The 16,010-nt window shown below is 37.4% G+C and overlaps 2 protein-coding genes across 3 annotated transcripts; one reads left to right on the forward strand and one right to left on the reverse strand.

Annotated features, from left to right (window-relative positions):
• Window positions 1–8,572: 8,572 nt before the first annotated feature.
• On the reverse strand, window positions 8,573–9,298 carry LOC133292914 (uncharacterized). The gene has a single exon (XM_061491395.1). The coding sequence runs from the start codon at window positions 9,296–9,298 to the stop codon at window positions 8,573–8,575; it is 726 nt and encodes a 241-aa protein (XP_061347379.1).
• Window positions 9,299–11,834: 2,536 nt separating this feature from the next.
• On the forward strand, window positions 11,835–15,659 carry LOC133292916 (cadmium-induced protein AS8). 2 transcript variants are annotated; one of them, XM_061491400.1, is made up of 4 exons: window positions 11,835–11,927; window positions 13,128–13,374; window positions 13,558–13,833; window positions 15,378–15,659. In XM_061491400.1, exons 2-4 carry the CDS (start codon window positions 13,134–13,136, stop codon window positions 15,386–15,388), a joined length of 528 nt encoding a protein of 175 aa, XP_061347384.1. In that variant the 5' UTR covers window positions 11,835–11,927; window positions 13,128–13,133; the 3' UTR covers window positions 15,389–15,659. The 2 variants fall into 2 exon arrangements, with proteins under 2 accessions (XP_061347384.1, XP_061347385.1); XM_061491401.1 differs by having other exon boundaries at window positions 13,633–13,833.
• Window positions 15,660–16,010: the final 351 nt, after the last annotated feature.

Raw genomic sequence — 16,010 nt, forward strand, 5'->3', positions numbered from 1 at the left:
CTAATTGAGTTATCATGTGACACTTTGTAATTGTTGAAATGACCACTTGTTGTAGGCATTTCTTGTTAAAGGGAAACATTGTGAAGTAACTTGTGATTGAAGCAACCTAGCTTGGGAGCTTCAAAGAGGTAATCTCTTGGTACTGAGGTTAATCCCCGTGTGTGCTCCCCAGTATGGTGGTGGTTGGAAGCTGTGAATGTAATAATATGTGCTATAACATGATTATGCATTGTGTATGTTGTTTGGTATATATGTGTTTATACCGTGTCTCTGACTAGTAGATGATTGTCGTATTTGCCGTAGGATACTTCCACTAGAAAGGCCTTCGTAGAGAGTTCCAGTTAGCCAGATGCCATAGAGTCGTTATCCGTTGAGGAGCACTCTAGGAATGTCTCGGGAGTTATAGTTGTGGGTGCTTTGAATTATATCCCGAATTCTTGGATATAGACCCGATTGAGATTGATGTATGTCGTATTGTTTTGCATGTTTCATTTATATCTGTATTATTGTTGTTATACATCTGAGTGAGTCATTGGGTGGAGTGATCCTCCAAAACCTTTGGTTTACTGGGATATTTTCGTATATCTCACCTTGCATTATGGGGCTATATTTTAGGTTCATCTAGTGGAGCCTCAAGAGTGTTGGGCAAGAGGCCCAACGAGTGATTTGAGTAGAGCCATTGGAGTGCACCATGCATGTTGCATCTTTTGTATTTTGAGGTTTCATATGGTATGCTAGACTTAGTGCCTAAACATGTAGCCTTGCATGAGTGGTATGTACCATGCCTAGAGTTTGTGCTTTGTTGGTTTATGGGAACCTCTTAAAATAAGTGTTGTATGATAAATAGGCATTTGAAATATTACTTCCGCATTTAGATTCAGTTGCGATCACAATTTTGTATAGTTACGTAATACGATTTTTTTTAAATCGCATGCGTAATAAAAAGAAATTTTTTTTCGTATTTTTAAATAAACTGTTGTGATTGTAACTACTCTTAAATCATAATCAATGTTAACACATCGGTCCGGTAACAGGGTGTTACAGCTGCAGGTTGAACCTGGACTTACTGCACTGGCCGATTTGGTGCTGGCGTGGATGCCATCTCACTCATTTCAAATTGTAGGGAGATAAGAAAATGATGAATAGTAGGGAACATATGCTCTTATGTTAATTTAAGTAGGGTGGGTCCCACATGCCACCTCACCCATTTCAAAATTATTCAAATCATTCACTTAACCCACCAATCTCCAATTAATTCATCAATTATCTATTAAATCAAAAATTTAACATTCACCAAAGTCTTTTCATTACCCTTGAATTGATGAATCCGGAGTTTTTCGGTAATTCCGTGAAATCACTGTTTTACCCCTATTTGTGCACTGTTGGCACGTTTCCCTAAAACCCTAAAATCCATCAAGTGTTGTATGATAAATAGGCATTTGAAATATTACTTCCGCATTTAGATTCAGTTGCGATCACAGTTTTGTATAGTTACGTAATACGATTTTTTTTAAATCGCATGTGTAATAAAAAGAAATTTTTTTTCGTATTTTTAAATAAACTGTTGTGATTGTAACTACTCTTAAATCATAATCAATGTTAACACATCGGTCCGGTAACAGGGTGTTACAGCTGCAGGTTGAACCTGGACTTACTGCACTGGCCGATTTGGTGCTGGCGTGGATGCCATCTCACTCATTTCAAATTGTAGGGAGATAAGAAAATGATGAATAGTAGGGAACATATGCTCTTATGTTAATTTAAGTAGGGTGGGTCCCACATGCCACCTCACCCATTTCAAAATTATTCAAATCATTCACTTAACCCACCAATCTCCAATTAATTCATCAATTATCTATTAAATCAAAAATTTAACATTCACCAAAGTCTTTTCATTACCCTTGAATTGATGAATCCAGAGTTTTTCGGTAATTCCGTGAAATCACTGTTTTACCCCTATTTGTGCACTGTTGGCACGTTTCCCTAAAACCCTAAAATCCATCAAATTGTATCAATGATCATATTTCTTGGTTTTAAGTACTTATTTAGTTAGTCCAATATTTAAGGTTATGTTGTCCATGTTTATTAAAATGATGGTTTAAAGGATTTGAAGTTAAGTTTGAATTCTTTATAAATATGGAACTATATGGTTTAATATTTTATAAATTGTGAGCAGTAAAAGAATATAAGAAAAGTTTCATTTAGTCACGTAGTTTCAAGATAACTATGTGATATTTACAAGGAGTCTTCTCATATTCTAAGTATTATGGTGCGCACTTTGTACTGTTAAGGGTGTAGTATCTTGTGTGTGGAAATAGGGTGTTACAAGATGCATGATCGTATACTAGTCATGCCACACCAAAACATATAGGAAGATATTTTACAAAACATGCAATTGTTCCTCTATTCTGTTTATGCATATCTCTAATCCCCTCATATTGGCCTCTTACCATGGGATCTATCTCCAACATCAGATGTGCTTGAAATATGTCCCTATAACACGAGGTGAGAATAATCTCAATAAGCTCGGAGTTTATGACGAAGTCTCCACCCACGAGTTCACTTCCTGCGTAACATGTCAGATACAAAATATAGACAACACCATACAACCCTTTTAATAATATAGATATATATTTTACACCATCACACAATCTTACTCATTTATAATCTTTTACTTTTTAACTGATAACTTAGAGTCTCTTTATTCACATAACAAAACATCCCATATTATTTCAGAAACTCATATCAGTCCACTCATCAGAAATACCAAATACCCAATATGAATTCGTCAAAATACTTAATAATCACAATCACCAACATACATATATCTATACTCTATAGAGAAGCGGGAACCACCCGATGACCAATATCAAAAGAGTATATTAAAATACCCATAACACAGAATTTCAAACACAACACATCAAATATTCCAACTAATTCAACACACCAATACAATCACATAATTAGATCCAACATAAAACACATTAAATATAATTGTCAGATCAAAGAGAGTACACTTAACAACAACACCACAAAATCACATTGCATTTAATTACAACAAACCATATATAATCATATTTACTTGCACATCAGTTTATAGCATAATTAATTACAACATATTAAATAAATTTACATTACATCATGCAATTTACATTATTTACAGTATATCATATACAATTATACATATTGATCCTATAAGAATGCAATTATGCTAAGTTCTAATATTCATAACAGTTATTTCCATCAGAAATCATAATCTACCTAATTATGACAGAACATCATAATAGAGAAAACTCCTAAACCGAGAACTTACCTATTCTTTGCCGTCTATTTTCTTGCAGTCCAATTTACTTGTAGTCTTTACGTCCTCTTACATTGTATGATTATATACTCTGGTATAATTTATAAGAATCTTGCTTGTAACACAAGCAATTAACATATCACATGTTAATTTAATTACCCACTTGGTAACTCTCTTAATCACCTTGATAGTTCACCTTTAAATTAACAGTTCATATCATACCACACAAGTCTTAAACAATTTCACGCCTTACCATTTGACCCATAATTCTAGTTAGTTAATATCATTAACTCAAGTAAATACTTAATACTTCATTAGAGTTTATCTTACCTTAAAACCACTTGAAACCTACTTGATTACAATTAGCAAATGTCATTCAATATTTAATTGAATTTAACTTGCATTCCATGACATTTTACATGTCATGGCCAAATTGAAACACCATCAATTCATGCATTTAATATGTCATTTATTTTCTATCAATTAATCCAATTGATACACCATTCAACCTAATTCACAATTACTTTAAAATTAGGTTAACTTACATTTCACATAAATAACCTAACCTTACATATTAGGTTACACACTTTCTCACCAACTTTCTCGTTAATTTATTAGTGTAATTCATCTTACATATTATTATGTTCAATAATCCACCTTAACTTTAAATTAACTTCAACTCCTTAACCATTTTTCTTTACATACCCGAATTGACATATTTATAAGTCCAATGACTTTTCATCAATTCAATTCCAATTAAACTATGTCCAATCTTAATTCTTTTTTTCAATCGAACATTACACAACACTTACATATCAAGTTATGTAATTCTAACCCTATTTACATGTGTTGGCCGAATGGTACCTATATCATTTTTATATAATTTATTTAATTTCCTTTCAATGAGAACCACCTTAATCATTGATTAACCATACACTAATCACTCTTTAATCATGTTTGCATGATTAAATATTAATCCCTACCATTTATAAAGGACATGGCCGAATGGCCTTCATAAAAGTCTATGACTTTTTCTTTTAATTCTTAATCAATTTTTCATTGAATCAACCACCATTAAAACACCTTAAAATCCTAGTTTCACTTAAGCATTTTATCAAACACATGGTTGGCATAATTAAACGTCACTTGACCGATTATGTCTTCTCTATATACATCAAACCCTTTGTTCACTTTAAGCATTTCCAAGCATAATTTAGCTTAAATTCAACAACCAACTTCAAAATCACTTAAAACCACATGAAATAACTTCATATGATCATGGTATATACAAACCCTAATCAGCCATAAACACCATCAAACAATAACTTTCAGCGATCAAAAGAAGATGTATTACCTTGTTTAACTTCTTTAGGAGCTAGGCAACACTTTCCACTAATAAAACTCCAAAACCACCAAATTTTCCATTATTGATGAATAGTACCGACCTACTTTAGATGAGGATTATCTCACTATATAGCTTCTCAAAGAAAGAAAGATGAAGATATAGAATCACAAGACCTAAAGCTACAACTTTTGTGTAATAGGTTTTTGGTAGTTTTTCCTTAAATCTTCAAAAACTTTCTTGTTCTTTCTCTAAGCATAGCCGTGGCCTCCATAAGAAAGGAAGAAAGAAAAACTTGCGTGGGACACTTAGAAGCAAAGAAACTGACTCATTGTATTGGAAAAACATCTCCAAAGTCAACTTGTAAATTTGTCACTTTTTCTAGAACTTTTGACTTAAAACCTTGATGTTAAATTCCTATTGGCTATTTGATTGACAAACCAACTCACACAAACAAAGAAGGCATCGTGGGACACTTGCCTAAGTGAGATAACCGACTTGAATGAAGGAAATTAGCTAAGTTTGCTTAATTGCTTACTTGTCACCTTTTGAATATTCAAACTCCACATGCATTAGCCCATTCTTTCTAGACTTTTCAATCTTAATTCTAATTGTTCATTCTAACTTTGACCTTCATGTAATCAAAACTATAAGGTTACACATAGATCATTCATGCATCGAAAATCTCAAGAGAAATTCATAAAGTTAAATTACATTTCTAACTTGTTAACTCTACATGCATATTTGACTTTAACCATTTCTTATTGGTTTCTAATTAGTCTTACCTTAACTTAATTTTAAAAATTAATCTAAACATCAAAATAAAATCACTTTAAACCCATGAAATTAACCACAAAATTTAATCAGACCATCTAATTCAAGATTTGATCTAATCTTGGTCAATTACCAAACTAACCATAACTTTTGCAATAACGACATCTACGTCCTCAAATATATTCCATACTTTATACTTGGGTCCTATTAAACTTGTCTGACATGAACTGTATTCTTCAATTACTTATCTTGTCAATTACATGATTTAACGTTCACCATTTTTTTAATTTCGTGTTTAATTCACTTAAACACTCTATTATGACAATGAGGATTATTATATTATTTGTATCTTGGATCGATACGCTTGCAAGAGTCTATGGAAGAGACACGGCAAGGGGTAACGGATCACTGTGCACAATAATAATAATGGAATATAGCCGAAGGGTGTGTGAACAGTGATAGGCAAAAGAGCACGGGAATCATAGTATATATCTCAGAGGCTTAATCCTTTATTTATAGAAGGGGTTAAGTGTAGAGTCCCGATAAGGTTGTGATTGTTGGGAATATGGTATGTAGTTTATCATTTATCCCTTGATAACAAGATGATGAGATTATCCTTATCTCTTCAGTTTATCACTTGCTACTGTGATGTTAAGATATGAGCCTATAAAATGAGTCCAAACACAAGCCAAAACTAAAACATATTTAATGATTTTTTCAAATAAAACCATAACTGAATAGTAGTTAATAATCTTTGAAACCAAACCAAAATTAAAATTCTAAATATTAGAAAAATAATGGACGCTCAACAGTACCATTACCACAATGCTTCGCAATCATCAACCTACCGATTTCGTTGTGTTTTCAACTTTCGTTTATTTTTGTGGTTCTCACATGAAGTCTTAAATCTCTTTTGTGAAAAAAATAAAGGGAGGTGTACCGTTCAGTTCTGTGAGCCCACTATGTACCCTTGAGGGTAATGTTATTATATGGATTACACCACTAGCTGAGGTAATGACCAGGCTAGAAGGTATAGTTCCAAGAGGTAGCAAGCTGATATCAATGGCAGATAAATAACAAGAGTATGACTTGGAAGTAAATGGGCATAACAACAGTACATAAAAGATATCTTCTAGTGTGCCCCCTGAGGGCTATTTATAAGGAAGATGATGCAGGTTGGTGAGATGGGGGTCAACCCTTCTTGGGGTGCACACCCATGATGGCAGTGTTAGGCGTGGTTGGCGCTGGCACAATGGCAGTGCTGCAACCACTGCACCCGGCGATGTCAGCACTGAACAAAGGGGTAGGTTCCTTTGCAGTGTTTATGGCGACTTCCTTTAGCGGTTAATGTCCCGAAGTGGGACATTTTGGTGTATCTCTTGGACGTGCTGCAGTCTTGGAGATCGTGAGGGTCTACATCAGCCCTAAGGGCTGACGCGGAACAAGGCTGAGGGTTGGGCTTGAGTAACTGGGCCAGCTGAGGGTTGGGCCTGAGTAATTGGGCCACTCCAGTACTTGGGCCATCCAGAACAGGAGCCCCCCCAGCTTGGTAGCAACCGTGGGATGGTGCCAAGTTAAAGACTTTGGTCATTCTCGTCAGGGCGGTGTGCGTCCTTCGAGAGGGAGTTACTGACGCTCTATGGGGCGTCCTTCAAGAAGGAAATGACTACAAAGCCTCGTATCGCCGTGGCGCCATGAACCCCAACCTGGTTATAAGCATAAGTTGGCGCCTTGGTAGATAGGATTTGGCGACGCATTGTTTGGCGATGTGAAATGCTTGAGCACGGGCGATTGCTTTTGGTGATAGCTGTAATAAGGTCATTGATGACGGGGATTGGTAGGTGACGGAAGCGAAAAGCTGTCTCTTAAAGACACTTTAAGTTGACTTCTTGATCAATCACCCTCTGGCGGTCGGGACCGAATTTCCTCTTTTTCTGGGCGACTGGCTTGGCTTTGGGATCCACCAACAAACGGTGGCAGCAAACGTCTGGGTTGATACCCGGCATGTCGGAAGGCTTCCATGCGAACAAATCTTTGTTATCCTTGAGCAACTTGATTAACTTGCATTTCATTTCGGGGTCGATGATGGCCCCGATGGTTGTTGTTTGATGATCCGCATCTCCTAATACAACATGTTCCAACGCCCCATCAGGCGTGGGTCTGTCATGTTCCACGCGCGGATCATCTCTGGCATCAAATTCTACCAAAAAACATTGGTCATGCTCCTTTGTCTCCTCGCCTGGATTTCTTTCGGCTGGCGAGGTCACCCTCTGTTTAGGCGCCCTTTCATCATTGAAACTAGCTTTGGCCATTGGCCGCAAGGATATGTTGTAGCAGCTTCGGGCTATCGTCTGGTCTCCCCGCACCGTGGCGACTTTGTTGTCACGGGCAACGAACTTCATTGCCAAGTAGGGGTGTGAGATGCTTGCCTCGAAGGCAGCGAACATCCTTCTACCAAGAATGGCGTTGTAAGCTGATGGGGTGTCGAGCACCAAAAACTGGATGTCTGCGGATCGTGAGGTGGGCGGCGTTCCAAGGGAAAGTCGCAAGGTAATCACTCCCAGTGGCTTTGTGGTGGTAGCATTGAAACCTGAGAGTTCACCTGTAACAGGAGTTAAACTATCAACAGTAAATCCTAACGCTTTAAAGCATGGTAAAAACAAAATGTCGGCTGAGCTGCCGCGGTCAATAAAAACACGATTAACGCCGAAGTTGGCGATTATAGCTTGAATGACGAGTGGATCGTCATGTCCAGGGAGGACATCGCCCAAATCGCTGTTGTCCCAAACAATTTGAGGTCTGGTTGGACCAGGGTTGTTCTTTGTTTTGCTAATGACTTTGCCAGCGACCGCCAGACACTGCTTCAAGTGTTTCTTTCTGGCGTTCGCTGTCTCTCCTCCTCCGCTCAGTCCGCCTGAAATCATGTTTATCACTCTGTGCTTCACCGCGGCTGAGTCTTCATCCACTTCTTCACGCCTCCCTCTGCGGTTTGGGCTTGCTTGCGCTCTGCGACTCCCTGGGGAATCCTCTCTCCTGTCACGGTTGTAGAAGGGTCTAGAGCCAGATTGATTCGTTCTTCTTCTTTCAGGTGATTTGCTGCGCTCACGATATCGCCTTCCTGTTCCAGAAGGGCGTGTGTCGTCTCCTCCTCGCCTCTACGCTGCGCATTTGATGAGTTCATCAATTTCGTCTTTGAGGTGCCTGCACTGCTCAGTGTTATGACCGTTGCTGCGATGGAACTTGCAGTACATGATGTTTTCTTTAGGCGGGTTCTGAGGCTGCTGGGTGCTCTTGGATTCTTCCTTATACTCCGTTTGTAGGACAACATGTGTTTGACGTCCTGATGTGTCGCGCCCAGAAGGGCGGTTTGAATATTTGGCCGGTTTGTTTCCTTTCTTACTTTCTTCCATTTCGTTCTTCTGTTTACTGACTGCCTTTTCTTGACTGTGGGCATCATCAACTCGGCTTCCTTTGTACTCTTCGATTCGCATGTACTCCTGGGCCACCTTCTTGACTTCTTCCAGGTCAGTGATCTCATGGCGGGCGAGCTCGTACGCGAACGCACCCTGTCGCAAGCCCGAAAGAAGTATATGTACCTGTACTTTGGGGTCCAGGCCTTGTACCTGTAGGACCTCCTTATCAAAGCGGTCTAAAAAGGACCTGAGGGACTCGCCTGGCTGCTGGCGTATTTTTTCTAGAGAGTGGACAGATTTTGGCACAGGGCGACTGGTTGCAAAGTGAGACTGAAACTTGCTTGCCAACTCGTCCCATGAAGCGATACTACCAGTTGGTAGGGTTGTGTACCATATTAAAGCTCGCCCCCCAAGTAGCATAGGGAAAGACCTGCACATGAGGAGGTCTGTTTCACCATGGAGAGTCATTGCTGCCTCAAATTTCTGGATCTATTCAAAAGGATCGGCATCTCCAACATATGTGGCGATATTGGAGGGTCCTTTAAAACCAAGGGGTATGGGTGTTAACCGGAGGATATCAATCAGGGGTTTGTTGCGCCCCGACGTATGAGTTGGCGTGACTCGTATATTGTTGTTTCAGGCGGGACGGTCTGTTTGTGGTTGAAGGGCTTCAACAGAGTAGGAGAGGGCCGAGGCGTGATTGAAAGGCTGTTGGGCGACATACGGTTGTTGACCCTGGTTTTGATAGGACACTTGGTGTAGCGGGATGGCCGGATTCTGGGGTTGGGCAGCGTAACCATGGAAAGGAAAACCAGTTGGGTAAAGTTGAGGGAAAAGGGCGTATGGTCCCATATGGAACGGGGTGACCAATGGTGCTCGGTAATCATTGTGCATGGCTACTGGTAGACTTTGGGCTGGTTGTGGGCGATGGGCTCGTGGGACGGGAATGACCGGTGGGGCAATAGTGTGGAAAGGCATTCCAAAACGAACTCCTGGGGGCGGGGGTTGGTCTTGTACCAAGTTTTCCCCTTGCATTTCACGCATAGGTGCGCGATAATTCAACTGTGCTACTCTGGGTTCGACTGCTTGCATTTGTGGACCGACGGATTGTAATACAGGTTGGAGCATCTCGCCGGGGGGTCTCTCGGCTGGGGTTGAATGCATCGATGGCAGAGAATTTGAACGTATTGTTTGTACATGACCGTCAAGAGTAACGGCCCTGGTTTGTTCCGCTCTTCTGGTTGTGACAAGCATGTTTGTTATCAAAACGTAATACACGTCTTGTGGATCTTTGGTAGGAGAATGGAACTAGAAGTTTATAGTTTCCCACAGACGGCGTCAATGTGAGCCCACTATGTACCCTTGAGGGTAATGTTATTATATGGATTACACCACTAGCTGAGGTAAAGACCAGGTTAGAAGGTATAGTTCGAAGAGGTAGCAAGCTGATATCAATGACAGATAAATAACAAGAGTATGACTTGGAAGTAAATGGGCATAACAACAGTACATAAAAGATATCTTCTAGTGTGCCCCTTGAGGGCTATTTATAAGGAAGATGATGCGGGTTGGTGAGGTGGGGGTCAACCCTTCTTGGGGTGCACACCCATGATGGCAGTGTTAGGCGTGGTTGGCGCTGCCACAATGGCAGTGCTGCAACCACTGCACCCGGCGATGTCAGCACTGAACAAAGGGGCAGGTTCCTTTGCAGTGCTTATGGCGACTGCCTTTAGCGGTTAATGTCCCGAAGTGGGACATTTTGGTGTATCTCTTGGACGTGCTGCAGTCTTGGAGATCGTGAGGGTCTACATCAGCCCTAAGGGCTAACGCGAAACAAGGCTGAGGGTTAGGCTTGAGTAACTGGGCCAGCTGAGGGTTGGGTCTGAGTAATTGGGCCACTCCAGTACTTGGGCCATCCAGAACAGAAGGATATTATAATAATCAATTAGTGTTATTATCAATGTTATTACTAATTAATTTCATCGTTAGATCAATTATGTAGATTCAACGGTTATATTTATTTCCATCTTTGTATGATTATGATTCCTCATATTTAATACTTTATATTTTTTTTCACTTTTGTATGGTTATGATTTCTCATATTTAATGCTTTCACATTAAATATGAGAAATCATAATCATACAAAGATGAAAATAAAATAAATATAACCGTTGGATCAACATAATTGATCTAACAATGAAATTAATTAGTAGTAATACTAATTGTTGTTACAATATTCTACCCAAAAAATAATACTGATAACTTATTTCTTTGTTTATCTTACTATTATTTAGTGAAATGACTTGTTAGGAAAATTGACCTACGTGACAAATAAATTTAAACTCAACCTTTTTTTTAATAGTTAATATTTGCGTTGATAAAAAAAACTTCCTATAAGAAATGACAATCTTAAAATCTTATATCCACTCGATTTCCTATTATTTAATGCTTGAACGTTAAAGTTTTCAATGAAAAAAATTCACATATCTCCATTTATATCCACTCGATTTTAATAAGAATTATAAATAATTTACCTATATCGTTTCAAATTCTCCATTTCATAATTTTTCAAGGTCACCTTTTTTTTTTAATTTCCATCTTTATATTTTTTATTATTTTAACAAACCTGTATAAAATTAGAGATTAATATTTCTTATGTTATATAAGATAATTTTATCTTCAATATATATAAAAATATGAGACCTATTTTTTTTTTTCATATAACCCCATATGACACTTTTATACATACAAAAAATAAAATTATCTGTATAACTTAAAAAACATTAATTTCATAAAATTATACTCTAATTTTTCTTATTTGTGTATGGTAATATAAAATTATAAATAAACCCCCAATGATAAAATCTAGAAAACACCTTTTACTCTGAAATCACGGTCACGGTCATTGCGCAGTTGATTGCATTCAAACCAAAATCGTATGGTAATTGTTTGCTTTTACTACTTCATTTTCTTCACTGCTATTAAAGATGCTTTGTGGGTTTTTTCTTTTCCTTCGCTGTCGCTGAAAATCTTGAATCCTCTCGGGTTCTTTTTAATTTTGGAGGTTTTCTCTCTCTATCGATAGAAGAAACAGAAGGTGTCTTTTTTTTTGTTTTTTTTGTTTTACTGAAGGTTGCAGAGTGTGTTGGTTTTGAACTGATTAATGTTCTCATTTCAATTGGAAGCTTGTGTTTAGTACATTATCGTTCATTTGGTAGTTGATAAAAGAATTTGCTTGTTCTTTATCCTCATAATACTGAGAAATCTGTTTCGAGTTTACATTTGTTTGCTGTAATTGTTACTTGGGTAGTGACTGAAAGAAAAACAAAATGTTGGGAAACTTTTTCACTCCAAAATCAAGACTAAAATACTCATCCTGGAGCTGTTTTGGGAATTTTTTTTTTTTTTTTTTTTTTTTAATATTGAGAGTTCTTTATGTGTATGTATGGATGTGACAACATGAAACAGGTCTCCTGCTAGATAATTTATCCTCTTATCAGTGTTTGTTTGTCATAGAAAGATATGTGAATATGAAAATTCCTGAAATTCCTGCAGTATGCTGTATGGGATAGTGGATATATAATAGAAAGATAGAATTTGGCTAATTGGGTTAAATAAGACTGCATATCCTTGACATGGAGATGGGAAACCTATCTCGATTAGTATACAAGAATTAATTTTTAGTTATGACTGCATATCCTTCTCTGAGTGTCTAAAAGAAGATTGATACTATCTTCCTCTGCAAACCCTTTGGTGGCCTTACATAGATCTTGTATACACAATTGGCGCCATCAACTTCTATTGTTCTGTATCGATAATAACTGGTTATCTTTGGCAATTTGTCAAGCTGTGTGGTTATGTTGCTATGCTGTTTTATATGGCTCAACATAGTTTTAAGAGGCTGTTGTTGCTGCACAAGTATATGCTTCAGGCTCTTGATCTAACTGGCAAGTTCTGGTTTATTGGACAAATCACAAACACAATGCTGAAGATTATGATACAGTCTTGATTTCTGGACTCCCTTTCATTGGGTGACTTTTCGGTTGGTCACTGTTGCTTGTGATTGCGTTATATATCTAGGAATTCATTCCTTCTTTAAAAAGTTTTCATACTCTCTTGATTCAGTGACTCTTTTTATCTAATACCATGTGTCCTCACCACTTTACAACTGATGTTATGGATGTTAGTTAATACACTATTTTCATTTGAATGTTTAATTACGGTATACCAACTGGCTATAGGTTTACCATTTCAACAATCATATTGTGAGTAATTTCTTACTTACCACTGTTCTCAGGTCCTAATGATTATAAAAGGATTGTTTCGAAGATATGAAAGATGGAACCCTGTTCATCCAACTTATGGAGCCTTTTGGGGAATGGGTGTGGGCATTGGTTGTGGTGTTGGATGGGGTCCTGGATTTGGCCCTGAAGTGATTGGCTATGTTGGAGCTGGCTGTGGCATTGGATTCAATGTAGGCATCACTCTGGCTGGCTTTGGAGTTGGCCTTCCAGCAAACATTATCTTTGAAGCTCCTTATAATGGTAAACTTCTCTAGTTAAGTGCAGCCATTGATTACTTTCTGAAAGTTTCACTTAATGCATAAAAGTTAAGTTAGAGTTTTTGTATGCATTCTCAAACAGTAGATACAAATGTCATGTGCGTTTAGAATCTAAGATCCCCAGTCTTAAACTCTTGTAAATTACATTTGACTTATTTTAATCCAGCTATTATGGCAACAAGAAGCTCTGTATTGGAGTTAGCACGATCCAATGGTCTTCTTTCTGGTAAACATGTATCAGGGGTTAGCTGGATTAGAGATTTACCTTGTGTCTCTGACTTGCAAAGAGAAGCCAGTGGAAAAATCTTATGCTTTAGGAAAAAGCATTTATCAGTCGATGGAATTGATTTCTTTGATATGAGGAACAGCTTGCCTTTGCTTACTACATCTGCCTGTAAAAGTATACAAGCATTCCATAGCCAGTTGTTCTGCTCTCGTAGAGGTATTATTCTGTTTTAAAAAGTCATAAGCCATCTCTCCTCTACTACCTAGAATTTGTCTTGTATGATTTACTTGCTCTCCGTTTTCATCTTTTGTCTTGTTTTGTTTGTAGCATTATGTTTTTTATGCTTACCTGTATTTCATAGTTCATTTTTCTTCCTCTCATTTGCATAGATTTTAGCGCATTCTTCTGTCTTGTTTGCTAGCTAGAGTAACTTCGAGTCGCAAATTTAAATTTTGTATACAAAATTTATGGTTTGACATTTTGACCTTATGTAGACGACTCAGTTGGAATTATGCTCAATTTCTGAATTGTCATTCTCAAACATCATTTAGTGCCATCCTGAAAATAATGTCATACCACATGTTTAGCACATTATGTAGTTACACACATCTCATATTTCTATGAATTATACCTGATTGACATTTGCTTGCTTCTAGACTTTGAGTAAATAAAGCCCATTCTATAGAATATGAAAGTTTTTTTTTTTTGGTTACAAAAGAAGGTCTCTCTTTGCAAAAGTGCAAAGTTAAGGCTGCATACAAGGATTTCTCACCCCTATCTTTGCAAGTCGGGGTTTCTGATAGGGAGTTATTGTTTTTACAAAAGAGGTCTATATGATCTAGTGCAGGGAGGGGATAGTAGGCAAGAATTACAGGCAAAGCTGCCTGCCTGATACGAAGCTATCCCCAAAGGAACTTGAGCAATGATGGAACTTCTTTAGGGCATAGCTTCCAAATATTTTTCGAACATGTGGGGGATGTGAGTAAAATTATAAATAGAGGTTAACCAGTTTACCAATGAGAATTTCACAAAACTCACCACTATTAAATTTATGCTGTTCATTTTGATGTTATAAAACAATGTTAGGGACTGCTGTCAAAAGTCAAAATGTCTTTCGGAAAATCCTTTTCATATTTAATGAGGTTGAACCCAAGCCAGAGACAAGGCCAAAACCAGAATCTTAAGAAATGCCCCAACTTTCTTGCTAATAGGTTTTTATGATGGCTATACCTAACACTAAGTATAGATTAAAAAATTCACATGGGCAGTAGCTAGAGGTTTTCCATCTCTGAAATCTCTGTTTTCATGAATCATGACTTGTAAAGCTGAGGTTTGTTGAATATCCTAAACTGATACTGCATTTAATTCCAGTTGCTAATATATTTTTTTCAATTTGTCCATTCTTATCCCATCATTCCCCCTGCCCCTGAAAAAAATAATAATAATAATAAAATTCATTTATTTTCCACCACTGTACTTGAGCTAAGGTTGTTGGGAATAACATGTGAAAGTTTTGATTTCTTTAAGATGAATTCTTCCTTTTGAAATATTACAAATTTGAGAACCTTCTGTCAGAGGAGCATGTAGCAGATTATGTCCTCTTAAAGAATCTAGTTTGAGAGAAAGTTGTACAATATGTGCATATGACAAGGGGGTTTCCGGAAGATACTTCCATTACTTTGCTCCATCAATATATAGTTTCGTTACTTGCTATTGTTGAAGGAAGTAAACCTGAAATGTTTGCATCTCTTATTTTGCAGGAAAAGATTGATGACTTCCAACTATCAGCTGTATTTTGTTAGGAGCAAATAGTCAAATTAATTCTTGAAAGGTTTTGGTCATTAGTTCCCTAACGATAGAAATTGTGGTGTATTTTGTTGATTGTCCTCACATTTGGGGAACCTTAGGGACTATTTTGACCAACGAAATACACCAATGAAATGCATGTTAAGCATCTTTGTTGTAATTACCATCATATATGGTGTTTCTTAGGAAAACCTCATCAAATTTTGTAACCAACATATTAAGAGTATATTTGTTGTCGTGAGAAATAAGCATTGCCACCAAATGATGCTAGTTCAATTAGCGCGTGAGAGTTAAGCAGGTGAGAGTGAGAGAGTATATGTTTGATCCTTTCTAGTATCATCTTTGGGAGAGATTTAAATCTTTAATTCTGAATCAACCTCAATCAGGATTGCTTCTCGTAAAAGATATTTGTAATTTATTAAAAAAATAAAAATAAATAAGCATTACCTGCATGTAACTTTTACCTAGCCTAGCCTTTGGTTATCTGTGAACACGTCAATGATACGTGTGGCCATAATTATGATCGGCAGTATCGGGAGAAATTATTGCTAGAAATATAATATAAAAATAAATATTGTTGAGCAATT

This window comes from Gastrolobium bilobum, unplaced genomic scaffold (genome assembly GCF_033153095.1).
Source record: "Gastrolobium bilobum isolate Gb01-03AN ecotype WA unplaced genomic scaffold, APGP_CSIRO_Gbil_v1 utg39285, whole genome shotgun sequence".
NCBI classification, from domain to species: Eukaryota; Viridiplantae; Streptophyta; class Magnoliopsida; order Fabales; family Fabaceae; genus Gastrolobium; species Gastrolobium bilobum.

Bases quoted from the DNA above. Each gene is read 5' to 3' on its own strand.
- LOC133292916 (XM_061491400.1), top strand. From the start codon at position 13,134: ATGATTATAAAAGGATTGTTTCGAAGATATGAAAGATGGAACCCTGTT. The intron at 13,375-13,557 runs GTAAACTTCTCT...ATTTTAATCCAG, and splicing joins CTTTGAAGCTCCTTATAATG to CTATTATGGCAACAAGAAGC.
- LOC133292914 (XM_061491395.1), bottom strand. From the start codon at position 9,298: ATGACTCTCCATGGTGAAACAGACCTCCTCATGTGCAGGTCTTTCCCT.